At 42.2% G+C, this 18,022-nt stretch overlaps 1 protein-coding gene across 1 annotated transcript in view; it reads left to right on the top strand.

Annotated features, from left to right (window-relative positions):
* Window positions 1-11,578, top strand: part of AACS (acetoacetyl-CoA synthetase) — an 89,763-nt gene extending 78,185 nt beyond the window's left edge. Inside the window, exons 17-18 of the mRNA XM_060785588.2 lie at window positions 1,611-1,813; window positions 8,579-11,578. Coding sequence (XP_060641571.2) covers window positions 1,611-1,813; window positions 8,579-8,716 — 341 coding nt within the window. The 3' untranslated portion in view covers window positions 8,717-11,578. The remainder of the gene's footprint in view (window positions 1-1,610; window positions 1,814-8,578) is intronic.
* Window positions 11,579-18,022: the final 6,444 nt, after the last annotated feature.

The raw sequence follows: 18,022 nt of genomic DNA, 5'->3' as shown, positions 1-18,022 counted from the left end.
AAGACAATTTAGCAAAATGGCACTACCTAAAAAAATCCCACACCTTGTGTGACTGTGGAGCAGAACAGACAACTCCACATCTGTATGCTTGTCCACTGTGCCCTGCCTCATGTACAGAGGAAGAGTTGTTGGAGGCTACAGACAGTGCCATTGCTGTTGCCCGTTTCTGGACAAAGGATATTTAGCTGCCTGCGCTTTTTCTATTTTTATCAATTTTATACTAATTTATGCAATGTTTTTGATACAAAATAATATAAAACGAAATAATAATAATAACCTAGATCCAGAAATTGGATTATATGGCAATGTAGATGTGATTCAGGATGTCCTCATCCTTGTTACCTTTCCCAAGCAGGTCAAGACATTACTTTGCCATCAGGCATTTGGGGGAGGATGAGGGACACACACCTGAGGAAGTTGAGAGTGGGATTTCGGGGGATGTTTACTTTTCAATGTCATTCTATTTGTACGTGTATTTTTATTGTGTCTTCACTGTATTTTAACTGATATCCATGACACAAATATTTAATTGTTTTTAAATTGCTTTTAATGTTTGTATTGGCCATGTTTTAAAATGCATTGGGTTGTGTCATATTCTTATAGAAATGATGATGATGATGATGATAATAATAATAATGGGTTGCTGTGAGTTTTATGGGATGGCTGGCCATGTTCCAGAAGGATCCTCTCCTGATGTTTCACCCACATCTATCTGATATTTTGAGGTCTGTTGGAAACTAGGCAAGTGGGGTTTATATACATGTGGAATAATGTCCAGGATGAGAGAAAGAACTCTTGTCTGTGGGAGGCAAGTTTGAATGTTGCCATTGCCCACCTTGATTAGCATTGAATAACCTTGCAGCTTCAAAGCCTGGCTGCTTTCTGCCAAAGGGGAATCCTTTGTTAGGAGGTGTTAGCTGGCCCTGATTGTTTCCTGTCTGGAATTCCCCTGTTTTCTGAGAGTTGTACTTTATTTACTATTTTGAGTTTTGAGTTTTTAAGTACTGGGGGCCAGATTTTGTTCATTTTCATGGTTTTCTAGTTTTCATTTTCATGGTTTCCTAGTTTCCAACAGATTTCACAACCTCTGAGGATGCCTGCCATAGATGTGGGTGAAACGTCAGGAGAGAATGCTTCTGGAATGTGGCCATACATCCTGGAAAACTCACAGCAGTCCAGTGATTCTGGCCATAAAAGTCTTCAACAACACAATAATAATAATAATAATAATAATAATAATAATAGTAGAGACACTTGGGATTAGGGGGATAGGGAAGGGAGATGAGAGGATATGGATTTTATTGTGAAGTGTGTTGAGATGTTTGAAATGAAAAATAGTAAGAAACGTTAGGAATAACACACAAGCAGGTGATACCATTGAGAAGTCCTCCTGCATTGACTGCCTGTGATGGTTGTCTCACACTGCCGAATGGTTGGGTTGGTCCTGATTCAAATGTCTGGGCTAATTGATTTAGTAGCTAATTGATTTAGTTTCCCAACTGCAAGGTCTGAACTATGGTTTGGTTTATGGGGAACTTATGCTGTTGTCTGTCCAGGGCTTTGTGGAACTCCTACATCTAAAGCCGTCCTTTCTTATTAATTTTTTTTAGTCGAAGCTTTTGAGGAAGTGTCGGACAGCCTCTGTGTCCCGCAGTACAACAAAGACGGCGAAGAAAGGGTCATTCTCTTCCTCAAAATGGCCACCAACCAGGAGTGCAGTCCAGATTTGGTGAAACGAATCAGAGAAGCAATCCGGATTGCGCTCTCAGCCCGGCATGTGCCCAGCCTCATTTTGGAAACGGAAGGCATCCCGGTATGTCAGGGCAGTCTTTTTCTTCTTTCCCGTTGCTGCATTTTTTTCATTGTCATCTTGGAATAGTAATTAAGGAGCAGTTGTCACCTCTCTTCAAAGCCCACACATGCCTGGAAATTTAAGCCTTGGTTTTTTTTTCTTGAAAAAAGTAGGTTGGGGGAGTCTTATAAATAGTTTGTCTGTGTTGCTTAGCAACGCATGTGTGCGTGTGTGGCTTTCCTTCTCGAATACACCTTTACTTTTATCTTTCTTTAAAATAATAAATGTCCTTTGTCTATATCTATATATTGGGTTAAAAATATAACAATAGAGACTCCTTGGGTGCTGGTGATCAATATAAAATGGATTCTTGATTAGACATCAAAGCTGCCTCAATCCCCATGCTCCAAGGATGGATCAAGTAGGATGTCTTTCTTAAAAACACAATTGCCCTGAGATCTCATAACCAAATGTTTTCATATTGTGGATTTTTTGTGTGTGTCAGGAGCAACTTGAGAAACTGCAAGTCACTTCTGGTGTGAGAGAATTGGCCGTCTGCAAGGACGTAGCTCAGGGGATACCCGGATGATGTTTTACCATCCTTATGGGAGGCTTCTCTCATGTGCTCGCATATAGAGCTGAAGCTCACAGAGGGAGCTCATCCGCACTCTTCCCAGATTCAAACTTCCAACCTGTTGGTTTTCAGTCCTGCCGGCACAAGGGTTTAACCCTTTGTGCCACCTGGGGCTCCTAATATTGCGGATGGCCGATGTCTTCAGACTTGTCATTCCCAAAGTGACTTATAAACGACTTATACATACATATACGTCAAAGCATGCATGTTTGTCTGTCTGTTTGTACCACAAAGGCTGTTGCTAAGTGAAGTGGCCCTCTGTGTGATGTCAGTGGGAAAGAAAGGTGATCTGTGTACGAGGGGAAGGGAGGAAGGAGCCCCAAATCTTGCTATGGAGATATTGTGAGGTAGGTCCCCACAGCTGGAGAAGAGAGAAAGCAGATGGGGAAGGAAAGGGAGAAAGGGAAAACAAAGGGCAGGAAAGGAAAAGAGAAGGGAGGGAGGTGGGAAGAAAGAAAAAGGAGGGAGGGAAATGAAAGGAAAGAGGAAAGATGTGAGGGAAGGAAAGATAGAGAAAGAAGGGATGAAAGCAGAGGGACACGGTCCCTCTGATAGCTGGGCCATTGCTGGGTATATATGCTAGTCCCACTCTAGGACCTCATCACACTAGAAAATGAATCCACTTTAAACCTGGTTTTTGCCTTCTGCAGAATTGTGGGGTTTCTAGTAGGCATTGGCAATCCATGGTTCTAAATGATTCTAAAGAACTTAGAAAACTAGAGAGTGCTGGTGCTTTGCTTCTAAAGTGTTGCTAAAGTTCTGGTGGTGAAAATTTCAGAACTCTAACAAAACTTTCAAAATTTGATTATAAATGGCAGTTCCTAATTGGTTCTGTCATAACATTTGCCAATAACGAAATAATAATGACATTTTGAAAGTTTTGTTAGAGTTCTGAATTTTTCACCACCAGAACTTTAGCAACACTTTAGAAGCAAAGCACCAGCACCCTCTAGTTTTGTGAACACTTTAGAACCATTTAGAACCATGAATTGCCCATGCTTAGTTTCTAGTTCAGCATTTAACACACTAAACTACAAACCCTAGAATTCTGCAGGAGGCAGAAACTGGGTTTAAAATGGATTCATTCTCTAGTGTGTTGAAGCAGTTAGATGCAGTCACAAGTGTGGGATGTGAAGGGCCCACTATGTAATTTTCATCTCTTCCTTCAACCATAGAGCACAACCAGCCATTTTGTTGTGTCTGGGAATGGTGGTTCTTGTGTGATGGTGAGAGCTAAGAATCTTAGAAACCTAACTCGTCCCATCAGACAAGAGGAATTATGGGAGCTGAACTCCAAAAGACCTGGAGGGGTCCAGGTTGGACAGCACTGGTCTAGATGCACCTATGGGTATTCCAGATAAAGGTATAGTGGATGGAGAATGTTGCGGTCTTCAGATGTTGTGGCCACACCAGGGACCAGACTGAGTAGAGTTGATGGGAACTCTAGGCCAAAACATCTGTCGAATCAAAAACTTCCCTCTACTGCTCTAGTTGATCGATATTTAGAGTTTTTACAATTGAATCTCACAAATCCTGAGACAGAGTTGCTAATGAACCAGTTTAGCAGTAGATCCTAACTAGACTGGTGATGGGGCTGGAAAAAGGATACAAGGAAAGGCGATTCTGGGAGGAAAAGAGCCAAATGGCAGTTTCAGCTCTCTTTTTGCCCTGGCAAGGAAATGTTATAGGTGTCCTTGTGTTGCCCGAAAGACGCCTACTGCCAGGAAACCTTCCAACGTGTCAAACTGTGGCTTTCAACTATGGGCATGCTAGCATACTGCCCACTGCCAAGAAAATGTACTATTACAAATGCAGCAATGATGGACCCTGATCTCTGTTTTTGTCCAAACCCTGATAGATGAGCTTCAAATAGCTCCATAAACCTAAATGCTGAGAGCAAAGAGAATGGCACAGAGCAGCAGGTAACTGAGGAATCCTAGTTTAGACCATTAATTAGCTCACGTTCCGAACTAAACTCTCATTATGTTTCGGGTACAAATGTGCTGACATGAAAGCAGTTCGCTTATATTCAGTTCTTTTTTGGGTTCTCTTCCCCCGACCCACCACCCTCTGTTCCTTTTTTCCTTTTGGCCACAATGCTTAAAGCTATATTTAGGTGCATTTTAGTGGCTCGGAAACAATTTACCTGTCACCCTTCTTGCAGCTTTGAAGAACAGGGGCCTGTCAGCAGCCCAAATTCCAAATAACCCCTCAATGGGAATGAAGAGTGTCACAATGCAGAAAAGGGAAGTGGAGCTGGAACCTCAGTGAATGTATTAGCAGCGGGTGTCCCATCACTCAGAAGTTTTCCATATATTTGGGGAAAGTGCAGAAAAGGCCAACTGAAATTGCCAGGAGCATTGACATGTAATGAAAGTCTGCCATGTTTGCTCATCACCTGATGTAGCCCTTTGGGACCAGAGATTTCCTACTTTTGCTGTAAAATAATGCAGTGTGTTGAGTACAATTGGAGTCCCAAGTAGAATAGACAGACTGAAAATAATGGCATTTATTAGTAACCACTTACATAATTTAATTGGGACTATTTATTTATTTACCTTATTTACATCTCGCCTTTTTCTACCCCGAAGAGGACTCAAGGCGGCTTACATATCACACCTCTGTGATGCCTTAAAACATACAATGTTAACTTAAAATAACCAGAATTAAAAATAATACATAATAATACAATTAAAATACATTCCAATGTAATCGCGTCATCCAGCGTCATAGTCTAAAGACCAGTCCATAGTTAAATTGCACATTTTCCATACTAACATTCCTGCAGTTTTTGACTCTCTTTCTAAACACTAAGAGGGAAGGGGCTGTCCCGATATCGCTAGGGAGGGAGTTCCACAACCGAGGGGCCACTACTGAGAAGGCCCTGTCTCTCGTTCTCCCCCAGATGCACTTTTGAAGAAGGTGGGGCCGAGAGCAGGGCCTTCCCAGACGATCTTAATCTTCAAGATGGTTCATAGAGGGAGATATGTTCAGACAGGTAGGCTACTTTAGTTGGGGCAAAAATTGGATTTAGGATATTGTTATTTGTGGCCATAATGTCTAAAAAGGGAGGTGGTAGCTGAGAGTGACACTCCTCTTAGAATCCTTGAAGGTTGATTTTCAAGTTGTAAGTATTAGTTGGTTATTTATTTGGCTACACATGCAGTTTCTAAACTGAAACAAATTACATAGAGCTTGATCTCCGCAGACAATGGATTTTTGTAAATTGTCATTTGTCTTGTTATCATTTCTGTTCACGGTGCCTTGTACCTTTGTATTTGTTTTTGAACAGCCCATGAAGAAGTCCATAAAAAACTTTCAAGCAGAAATTAGTTGGGCAGTTTCAGGATCCAGGGCTCTGCCGGTATGCAGGCAGATTTGAACCAAAAACAACACCCAGCTTGCCTCCAAAAACTATTTTACTTAAAGCAGCACTTACTCATTTGGCTGTTTTCAAGGTCCAAGTTCAAAACATAAAGATAGCACACAGCCACAGATACAAAGAAAAGACTATAACAAAAACTAAAGCTTTGGAAATGGACTATGATAAGCGGAATGAATTTATTAATTACGGACTTGGCAAAATGATGGCCACCAGGCTGGCTTTTTATTGTATTTTTATTGTATTAATGTAATGTTTTAATTGTGATAATTATTGTTACTATGTATTTTATTGTGTTAATTGTAGGCATCACCATATGCTGGTTGGAAGCCGCCCTGAGTCCCCCTTAGGGGGTTGAGAAGGGCGGGGTAGAAGTCCCCGAAATAAATAAAATAAATAAATAAACAAGGAGAGTACTACAAACACCAGTTCAGGAGAAAGAGTAGACCATAGTCAAGGTTGCAGTCCGGGAGTCAAATACCAAGAATTCACTAATTAATGTTTAAGATTCAAGAGACCAAAGCATAGTCATTGTTCCAAAGGTCAAGCAAGAGAGTCCAGAGTTCAAGGGTGATCCAAAACATGTAGTCAAGAGTCATTCCAGGGATTCAAGGTATATCAAGGTTCCACACAAGATACAGCAGTGACAGGATTCTCACCAGGGTTCAAGGTTCTTCAGGGTACAAGGTTCCAAGAGTTCACAAGTCAGGTCAGGATGCCACAATCCACACAACCTGGGAGGAACCCACCAACATCCAAGTACAGTGTTCCCTCATTTATCGTGGGTGCTACGTTCCAGGACCACCCGCGATTAGTGAAAATCCATGAAGTAGGGATATATATATATATGGAGAGAGAGAAAGAGAGAGAGAGAGAGAGGGAGGGAGAGAGAGAGAGAGAGAGAGAGAGAGAGAGAGAGAGAGTATATATATTTACAATCTCAAGCTTGACGCCTCTCCCATCTTTCTTTTGCTGCATGCTGGTCCCCCTTCCTCCCTACCGACTCCCGCGTGCTCTCTCCTTCACTCACAGTCTTCCTCTCCCAGGCTAGGCTCCTCCAGAAGCGGGGCAGGGCGCAGGGGCAGCGGCAACAGAAGGGTTGTCGAGAGGGCCATGGCTGCCTCGCCCTGCTCCTTGCTCAGGCCCAGCACCGCTATGGCAGTAGCAGCAACAGTAGGGAAGCCTGCTCAACCCGGACGTGGGACGTGGGCCTGGGGTGACATGTGGGAGCCTGGCAGGAAGGTCTCCTCCTCCTCCTCTTCTCTGAGGCGCTGTAGGGAACTGTGGGATGAGCAAGGCCTCGTCAGGGAAGGAGCATGTATGCTGGAGAAACAACAGGTGTACCATGTCCCCTCTCTACTTGTATTTTTTAAATTCATTTTTTTAAAACTGCGAAACAGCGAGTCCGCGGAAAGTGAACCACGAAGTAGCGAGGGAACACTGTATAGTAAAACTTTGCATGGTTCTTTTTATGCAGCTGATCACAGCTGCATCCTGTCTCTGTAGGCCTCCGCACTTATCGTTGCCACCTGTTAGTCCTTATATACAGATTACTCTACCCTTTAGAACTAGGAGGAAGATTGACCCCATCTATACCTTTTGCAGCATTACCACCTGTACTCACCACCACCAACTGCTAGGTATTCTACTACTAGCCAGCATCAACTGCTGGACATGACAGGCTGTTTCTGAGAATAAATTCATCCCTTTTTCAAAACCCAGAGACATTGTCCTTTCCCCCCCACTTCTGTTATTGAATGAGATCAGACCGCTTTGCTTTGCCTATAAGGACACATACTAAGTTCGACTTTTAAAAAATGTATTGGGTCATGTTTACAATAAAATAATGCAAGTAAAGTCTAAATCAGTGGTTTTCAACCTGTGAGTCCCCAGGTGTTTTGGCCTTCAACTCCCAGAAATCCTAACAGCTGGTAAACTGGTTGGGCTTTCTGGGAGTTGTAGGCCAAAACACCTGGGGACTCACAGGTTGATAACCACTGGTCTAAATGAAGAAATCCATTCAAATTAAGCCACAGACAGTAGAAAGAAAGAAAATACACCATTTACCCAGTAAAAACCCTTTCTACAACAGATGAGGTCAGTTACCCAGCCACTTTGGGTGTCTTTTTTAAAGAGAGAGAGAAAAAGAGGGATACCAATAATAAATAACTTGTTTGTATATTTTGAACATTGAAGTAACTGAAGAAGTTTAAAAAGAAAGAAAACAGTGCCAGTCCCCAGATGAAGACTGAGGAAGGGAAATTAATGCAAAACAGTGAACCATTTGCTTGGGAGATAAAACAGGAGACAGGTAAAACTAATAAATAATAACTTCATCTTAGTTAGGAATTTCCAGAGGCTGAGAGCAGTCATAAAGAAAAAAAACCCTTGTGTTCATATTAGCTGTACCCCAGAAAGTGGTGGGACCAAAAGAAGACCTTCTCCTGAAGACTCAAAGATCGAGCAGGAGAATATAGTCTTTCTTGCTTTTTGGCAAGGACCGCATTTCAGCACAGGGCTTTCCAATTCAGATCTACACTGCCATATAATCCAGTTCAAAGAAGATAATCTGGAATTTATATGGCAGTGCAAATGGCGCCTCTAGCACCCTATTTTTCAAGTAGGTTTTCATCCCCCTCAAAATGAATGTGCTGGTTTGAGTGGACATTGTATTCCTCCTCAGTCCGTGAATGGTAGTAACCATCTTCTGTTGTCATGTCTGTGCTAACCTGATGGCTTCTTCACCAATGTCTTCTTCTCTGCTTCTCAGTACACAATAAATGGAAAGAAAGTTGAAGTGGCTGTCAAGCAAGTCATTGCTGGGAAAGAAGTGGCTCAGCGAGGGATCTTCTCCAACCCTGAGACGCTGGACCTCTACCGAAACATTCCCGAGCTCCAGAACTTCTGAAGGAGTCTGCCTTTCCCCATCCTTCGATGTCTGTGGGTGTGAGCGTGTGTGTCTGGTTTTGTACTGTATATATAATCTGTACATGGATGCTGTATGTAAAAGAAACTTATTTAAGTGGCGGTGTTTCTTTGGACAAAGGGAAATGCTGTTTTTATTGCCAAGTGCTTCATGGAAAGGCTTTTTTTTTTTTTTTTTTTTTGAAGGAGTGCAGCGCTGTGGATTTTGGCACGTCGGTATTGCTTTTCCTCCAGCCGAGAAGAGCCGACGTTCCCTCCTTGCAGGTCACTAGGTGCAGACATTTTTTATAATGTATAGTAAAGATCTGTTTTCTGTGTTGAATTATCAAATTAAGGGAAAGGGGTGAGCGTCCCGTGGGTGGTAGGGCCAGACTTCTTTAAGATCAGATTTGAGTATTCAAACCATGTGTTAAGCCTTCTGGGCATTTTTTCTATCATGGAAACATTGGAAAACGGTAGGAAAATGCCTCCCTTAGAGCAGTAGCTACTGTATTTTGCTCAAAGTATTTAGTCATAGGAGATGGGTACATTAAGTATAGGAAATGTGTGATCAGCAGCAATGCCTTAGAGCTCGTAAAAATTACACTATGTAACAGAATTAGGAAAAAAAACTGTTCCTGGTTTGAAAGTGTAGTTTAATTGTGCAGTACTTACTTTGAAAGTGGAGCACCCAGTGGCCCAATGGGTGGCGTAATGGGTTAAACCTTTGTGCCAGCAGGACTGCTGACTGAAAGGTCGGCGGTTTGAATCTAGGGAGCAGGGTGAGCTCCCATCTGTCAGCTCCAGCTCCTCATGCGGGGACATGAGAGAAGCCTCCCACAGGATGGTAAAACATCCAGGCACCCCCTGGGCAATGTGCTTGCAAAGGGCCAATTCTCTCACACCAGAAGCTACTTGCAGTCAAGTTGCTCCTGACATGAAAAAAAGCAAAACTTTGAAAGTAGTTGTTATATTCCAGAAACTTTGTTTTTGTGGCTGACACAAACTGTGTAGAATTGGTTGAGATTCGGAGATATTCATTGAAAAATGTGCTATAGCAGATGTCCCTCCCACAAAAACAAAGTTTTTGCAGTTTAATAAGTCTTTCCATGTTTTGATGATAGAACCAATTAGGAAATGATATTTATAACCCAGGAACAAAAATCGTGTTACATAGTGTTTGGAGACTACCCCCCCCCCCCCCCAAATAATCTTTGTTGTGGGGTCTGGGAGATTTTGAGACTTGTAGTCCCAAAGGGAACTTTTCCAAGCTGTTTGGAGTCCAGCAATTTGTTAGAACTCAAGGTGTTTCCTTGACTATTTCAAGAAACCCTTTGTAACCTCCTTGGCTGGAAAATTCATGTGGGAGACCGTTTCTGGCAGTAAGGAGTCTTACTTCATCACTCTGGAGAAAAAATCCACTTAAAATCCAGTTTCTGCTTTTTGCGGAATTCTGGGGTTTGTAGTTTAGTGAGGCTGTTAAAGGCTCCTCCCAAAATTACAAACCCCAGAATTCTGCAGGAGGCAGCAACCAGATTTTAAGTGGATTTTTTCTCTAGGTTTTTTTTTTTTTGGTCGTGTCAGGACCGACTTGAGAAACTATAAGTCGCTTCTGGTGTGAGAGAATTGGCCGTCTGGAAGAACGCCTGGATGTTGTGTTGTTTTAACATCCTTGTGGGAGGCTTCTCTCATGTCCCTGTGTGAGGAGCTGATAGAGGGAGCTCATCCGTGCTCTCCCCAGATTTGAACCTGCAACCTGTTGGTCTCCAGTCTTGCCGGCACAGGGGTTTAACCCACTGCGCCATCGGGGGCTCCTTTTCTCTAGTGCGATGAGGCTAACGGATTTCCAACCTGTTGACTTGCTTTAGTGTTGTTGTTTTTAAAGGGACTGTTGGTTCTGTTTCAAAACCTTAAAAAGAAAAGAACGCTTCTTTGTTTTTTAAAACACTTAAGTTTCAAGCACAGCATGGCTTGCTGTTCTCAAGGATACTTGACTTTAGCTGCTAGATTTGAAAGATTGTGACCCTTGTCCGGATCCGCTGGTGTCGTCTTTCAACTGATGGGACCAATTAGCCCTAATGGGCTGAAAACCATTTCCATGGGATGTTGACGGGCATCATGCTCTTGGCATGGTTTTGTTCTGTTGCACCCTGAATTGCCTCTGTGAGCAAAGAGGGGGAGATGGTGCTCTTGGATGTGTGGCTGTGGTTAGCAGTCAGAAACCTTATGGCCTGGATTTGATTTTCAAGAGGAGAAGAAAAGAAGTCGGTTTGATGCACACTGTTTGGACTACCGATTCCTTCCTAACTAGCCATGAAAGCGCAGTTGTAGGTCAAAACATGGAGAACTGCAGGCTGCCAACTTGGCTGTTGGGAAAGAAAATAGTAAAAGTGGAGGAAAATGAGCAGGGAGCATTTGTGAGATTGGGGTTTGCACCGCAGTCAGGTCAGAGAGCCCTCTCGAGTCCGCCGACAGTATATCTCTCAGAAGCCCCAAAAGAGCTTTGTGTTTGGTGGCCAAATCCTTTTTTTCTTCTTTTTTAAAATAGAAATGCAGTTGATCTTTGGGGAAAGGGGAAATGCATTTCAAATGTTTTCTTTGCGTTTTTTAAAACTCTGTCTCCGTTTTTAAAAAACTTTTTTTCCTAACAAAATAAGCTGATACAAGTGTGTTGAAACATCACAATGATTGTGTTTTTGATAAAGGAATGGTAAGAAAACGAGTCCAGCATTCAATGAGCTTTTACTGTACTTTGGTAAGCGGATTCTGTTTGGGACTTTTTCCCTTTTTGAAATCATGATGTTGAAACACATTCAATGATGTTTTAAGGAATTTACATGTAATAAAGATGCAGAATAAAGTTTCACCTTTGTCGGAGTGAATTGATCACATAAGCATTGCTTTGAATGGAGTCAAGACTGGTAAACCTGACATAAACATAGGAGGCTGTCATAGAAGCAGAGTGCAGAAAGTCTCATATAACTTCCCAAAGGATGATTCTCCCCAGCGTTTCCTCTTCACCCTGGAAAGAGGTGACAAGTGGAGTGCCAGAAGCAGGGTTCCATCCTGGACCCGTTCTTGTTAAAGAGCTTTATTAATGACTTAGGTGAAGGGTTAGAAGGCATGCTCATCAAGTTTACAGACGACACCAAATTGGGAGGAGAGCCAAAACTCCAGAAGACAGAAGCAGAATTCAAAACAGTCTTAACAGATTAGAGAGATGATTGACCAAAACTAACAAAATGAAGTTTATCAGAGACGCATGCAAGATACTCCACTTAGGCAGAGAAAATGAAATGCAAAGATAAAGAATGGGGGGCGATGCCTGGCTCAACAGTAATAGATAGAAAAAGATCTTGGAGCTCTCGTGGACAAGAAGGTGAATATGAGCCAACAATGTGATGCGGCAGCTAAAAAAATCCAGTGGCATTTTGGCCTGCATAAATAGGAATATAGTGTCTAGATCCAGGGAAGTCATGCTCCCCCTCTATTCTGCCTTGTTTAGACCACACCTGGAATCACACTGTGTCCAGTTCTGGGCCCCACAATTGAAGGGAGGGGTTGACAATCTGGAATGTGTCCAGAGGAGGGCGACTCAAAGGATCAAGGGTTTGGAAAACAAGCCCTAAGAGGAGTGGCTTAAAGAGCTGGGCATGTTTAGCCTGCAGAAGAGAAGGCTGAGAGGAGACATGATGAGGCCCATGGATAAAGATGTGAGGGGAAGTCATAAGGAGGAGGGAGCAGGCTTGTTTTCTGCTGCCCTGGGGACTAGGGCGTGGAACAATGGCTTCAAACTACAGGAAAGAAAGGAGATTGCACCTGAACATGAGGAAGAACACCATAATGGTGAGAGAGAGCTGTTCAGCAGTGGAACTCTCTCTGCCCCGGAGTCTGGTGGGGGCGCCTTTATTGGAGGCTTTTAAGGAGAGGTTGGATGGCCATCTGTCAGGAGTGCTTTGAATGCGATTTCCCTGATTCTTGGCAGGGAGTTGTAAGTACGATTCTAAATATGATTCTAAGTTTTATTGCAACATTTCAAAAAATAATTAAAAAAACTTTGGAAATACAAACTCTTGCAAACTCGGTGCCAAGATTTTTTTAAAGGTTAAACGAACAGCTTAACAGCCAAATATATCAGAAGGTTTGTCACATTAATCAATAACCTTGGGTATTAACTGCCATGCTACTCTAGAATAGCTCTTGCTTGGATCCTAAAAGCTTTCAAAATATGAGGGGAAGTTGTAGGTGATAAAAGCATCCTTATCCCACAGCTGATACTGTCATTCAACATTTTATTTCAGAGACTAAATTTGACACTAAGTGGCTAAAAAAAATCAAGATATCTAGAGTGTGGCCCGGCATAGAAAGAGCAAAATACTATAGCATATAGTGTGGAAGGTCTTCCAACTTGAAAATGCCATTTCAGTCTCCACTGATAGCAAGATTTATTTATTTACAGTATTTATACCCTGCCCTTCTCTCCCCGAAGGGGACTCAGAGTGGCTTACGGAACACACATACGGCAAGCATTCAATGCCAATTATACAATTAACAAGGACAGACAACACAAACAGAGGTAAAGGCAGTTTTTCCCATCTTATTTCCAGCATCTTGGAGGCTGTGTGTGACTCCAGGCATGCTGTTCCTCCATCTTCCATGCCGAGGAGCTTTCCTCTGATCAGTGTCCTTAAGGGCGCTTTTATTACCTCCCTGCTAAAAGTGGTACCTATTTTATCTACTCGCATTTCTGCTTTTGACCTGCTAGGTGGGCAGGTGAGCTGTAGCTAATGGCGGGTACTCTCCCTGACCTGGGCTCAAACTGCTGATCTTTTGATTGGCAGGATTTTTTCTGCAGCACAGCAGTTTAGCCTGCTGTGCTAAGCCCGGGCCTGCTGTTCTAAGCCTGGCTCAAATCGGCACCTAAGGAGTTTTCCTCATCACATACAGCGTAATTAGCTGACGGTAAAAATGATGAAGGAACCGCAAGACAAAAATGGGTCAACCTGGTTATGGAATATGGAAACCTGGCACTAACCTCTCCTTGAGGTTGGTACTAGGCCACTTGTGCGCTTGCTTTGGATCCCCTATTAGAGACCCAATGATGGTCATCCCCAGGACTGAAGTTGCAGTGGTACAGCATTGAAGAGACCCTTTCCAATGTCTGAAACCTCCTCCAGAGCTTGGTGCCTCCAACGCTGCCATCAGCATGCTAAACGCAAATGCTACATTAGCTGTGTACGTGGCTTCATTAAAACTTCATTACACATTCTTTAATTCATGCAAAATGGTTGGAGTTTACAAAGCACTCCAATCATTATTAATAAGTAAATTTGGAATAGTTCATTAATTAATGCCAGTTGGAGAGGCGTCAGATAACAGAGGAAGAATACTAAGCCGAAGTGGGTTTCTTTTCAAAATTGTGTCTTCCTGAGCAAAGCACGGCAGAACTTTGAGAACTGGTGGCAGATGGGCTCGGTCTCTTGTTTGCATTTCCTGTGTAGCTTGGCAGCGTTGCCTTTGATGCATAAATAAATCCAAAAATGATAGGCTGATGGTGCTTCATGTATTGATATTATTCCTTCTCCTGGGGAAGAGAAGTGGAACAGACCACATCCCTGAATTATTGCCAGACACCGATTGGAAATCACACCAAGGTGCCCTCTGTATCCTTTGCAATGGATAACCAGGGTGGGAATCATTCCTAAATAATGCGGAGACTCCAGTGAACTCTTGCTGTGCCGGATAAGCCTGTTGGCTGGAGTTTTCCTTTTGCTCTGTAGTCATATAAGTTACTCCTCATGATAGCTACATCACAATTGTCATACCAGATTCCGAGATGTCACTAGCCATCATGGTTTCACTCATATCGGTAATTCGGATGAGGATCAAATCAAATGTTCAGGCTACTATATATTTGTGGTACCACATTCTACTTTTCTTTGGCTTTCTGCAGCAGTGGTTCCCAAATATTTTTGGTTATGGAGACTTCTTTTCCCGCAGAACCCCAACTCTATCCCTAAGCCTTTTGAACACAATTTCCTCCTCCTTTCATCTTCTCCTTTTGCCTGAGTGTTGTATATAATGTAATAGGTTTGGAAATAAAGGGAAACCAGTTTGAATATCACCACAAACATTTATTTTGATACAAGAAAATATTGGATGAAGGAAATTGTCTCTTCTTGTACTTAAAATAGTTTTGAAATTGATCTTTATGCCAGACAGCTGAGTATGTGGATCTGGAGCAACATCCAACTTACTCCTATACAGGCAGTTCTGTAGGTTTGTTCTTAAGTTGAATTTGTTTGTAGGTCGGAGCAGGTACATTATTTAAGTGCAACTCCAGCCAAATATATTTACACACACACACACACACACACACACAGAGAGAGAGAGCTTTGGATAGCATAGGGAAGGGTTAACACCCCTGTGGTGTTTCTTTTGTTGTTTGTGCCCTGTTCAGGAGATTTCACTTTATTTTCTGTCCCTGTGATAATTAGATTTTGAAAAACCTGGCTTCTTATAGAAACAGGGATTGGTGATAAAGCTTCAGTGGAGACACCTTTTCCCCATGATAATAACTCTTCCAGGATTCTTTCTTAGTTTCAGTTTGCTATCGTATCTTCTGTTGAAGTCTAGCTGAGTGTCTTATGCACGGACTGCCTCTGTTGACTAAAACTTCTTTTCCTGTTCAAGGTCTTGCTCCCATCATTAACTCCTGCACCCTGTACCTCAAAATCAACTTCCTTCTCAGATAACTGACCAGGGATACAGTTATTATTATTATTATTATTATTATTATTATTATTATTATTATTATCATCTGAAACATAACAAGATGAGTCCACAGCAGACAAGATCATTCTGCTGGCTGTTGTATTGTCGGACACTTCCCAAGTGTCTAGGACTGTGTGATGTATCAGCAAATAATGCGTGCAGATCCCAATAAGGTGGTCTTCTGCAGCTGGCAGATGGTAATTTTGTCAGTGCTGATTGTGTTTAAATGCAGGCCAAGGTCTTTAGGCACTGCACCCAGTGTGCCGATTACCACTGGGACCACCCTGACTTGGCTTGAGCCAGTCTTTGCAGTTCGATCTTTATATCCTCATATCATGTCACCTTTTCCAGTTGTTTCTCTTCAATCCTGCTGTCACCTGAGATTGTAACATCAACAAGCCATACTTTGTTTTTTAACATGATCGTGAGGTCAGGAGTATTGTGCTCCAAAACTCTGTCAGTCTGAATTCAGAAGTCCCAGAGTAGTTTGACATGTTCATTTTATTTATTTATTTATTTAGAGCTCTTCTCGACCTCCGAAGAGGGACTCAGGCCAGCTAACAGCAGAAAATTCAACACAAATATAGTAAACATAATAATATCATAATACATTAATACAAAATACATTAAAATACAGATCATACAATATCATACAATTACAAAAGCCATGTGTTCAAAATAAAATCACAAATTTTCTGTAACCTTTTCAGGCTTGTGATCCCACCAGTTCTTTGTCACAGGCAGATGGTATTATTATTATTATTATTATTATTATTATTATTATTATTTCCCAAGTCTGGGACCTTGAGGATCCTCTTGCAGCAACTCAGGCCTCTCTGGCCTCTCTTTTAAACTCCATTCAGGCCCAAGCGACCCCCTCATCCCCAGACCCTGGCCCAGAAACCGGATCAACATCCCCATTCCCATCATGAATATCAACATGAACATCAGACACAATCACAGTCTGATCAGGATGATATACAACAGCGATTGCTTCTATTTTTTGTGCTATAAGACTAAAAGCACAGTTTGGGAATCACCATCTTACAGTACACACAGTCCTGATCATAAAAAGCATCTCTTCGGAAGTCTCTGCGATCTTAAGGTGAACAAGCTCCACTGAATCGAAGCAGGGACAGTCTATCTTTGCAGCTTGCACTACTTTGCAAAAGTGGGGTTGCGGTATTCTAATCATGATTTCCAGATCCCAGGGGAAAGAAAGGGCTGAACAATTCTTTGGTTTTTGACCTTCACGATTTGGCCTAGGGAAAAATCCATTCCTGCCCTTTTCTCAGTTGGTTTGTTTGTATTGTAAAAATTATTATAAACATTAGAATGATCAAGAAATGTGGATCTATGGCATTCCAAACTCACCTCCAAACTGGGATTGTATGCAAATGCACATGCAAAAATTCCAGCTAGAGTTATGTTCTCCAGCAATATGGTAGCAGCTGAGATGCAGAGAGAATGTGCTCGTTTTTCCTGCCTGGGACTTGGGGGCCTCGTTTAGATTCCAATCATGAGATAATCAACCACCGTCAAAATGCCTTTCTTGACACGATTCGCTTGCAGATGGAAGGCCTCGGTTATGCAAAACAGCCGAGCGATTCCATTAGCCAACCCCAAAGGTGAGCCTCCAGAATATGTTTTGGCTCTCCACATAGAGACATTGATAAAGCAACAGCTGTCTATGCAATTCCTCATCATTATGTCTAATGTTTCCCATGCATACATCCAGAAGAACAGCAAGTCAGCCAGGCATTTTGCAGAGATAAAGTTCAGCTGTTAGTGCAGGAATTAATGTAATTCCCTATCTTTTCACAGAACACCTACAATACTTGTCTTTGGGAAGCCATCATTTAGAGTTTTAATATATTGTCGAAAGCTTTCATGGCTGGAATCACTGGGTTGCTGTAAGTTTTTCGGGCTGTATAGCCATGTTCCAGAAGCATTCTCTCCTGACATTTTACCTGCATCTATGGCAGGCATCCTCAGAGGTTGTGAGGTCTATTAGATACTAGGAAAATGGGGTTTATATATCTGTGAAATGTCCAGAGTGGGAGGAAGAACTCTTGTCTGTTGGAAGTAGGTGTGAATTCTCTGGTTGGAGAAGTCAGCCATAACAGAGCACCTGATGAACCAACCTGGACACAGCACATTATTTGAAAACACAGAAACGCTGGACCACTCTAACAACTACCATGTCAGACTACACAGAGAAGCCATTGAAATCCACAGGAATGTGGACAATTTCAACAGAAAGGAAGAAACCATGAAAATGAACAAAATCTGGCTACCAGTATTTAAAAAAACTCCAAATTCATAACAGTAAATAAAGAACAACTTTCAAAAACAGAGGAACTCCAGACAATAAACAATCAGGGACAGCTAATCACCCCTCAACAAAGGATTCCCCCAGGCAGAAAGAATCCACACCTTGAAAACTGCTAGGCCATTAAATGCTAATCAAGGTGGCCAATGGAAACATTCAGACCTACCTGCAACAGACAAGAGTTCTTTCTCCCTCCCTGGACAT

The sequence above is a fragment of the Anolis sagrei genome, chromosome X (genome assembly GCF_037176765.1).
Source record: "Anolis sagrei isolate rAnoSag1 chromosome X, rAnoSag1.mat, whole genome shotgun sequence".
Lineage (NCBI taxonomy): Eukaryota > Metazoa > Chordata > Lepidosauria > Squamata > Dactyloidae > Anolis > Anolis sagrei.
The sequence above is the reverse complement of the archived record's forward strand: the minus strand, read 5'-3'. Positions and strand labels throughout refer to the sequence as shown.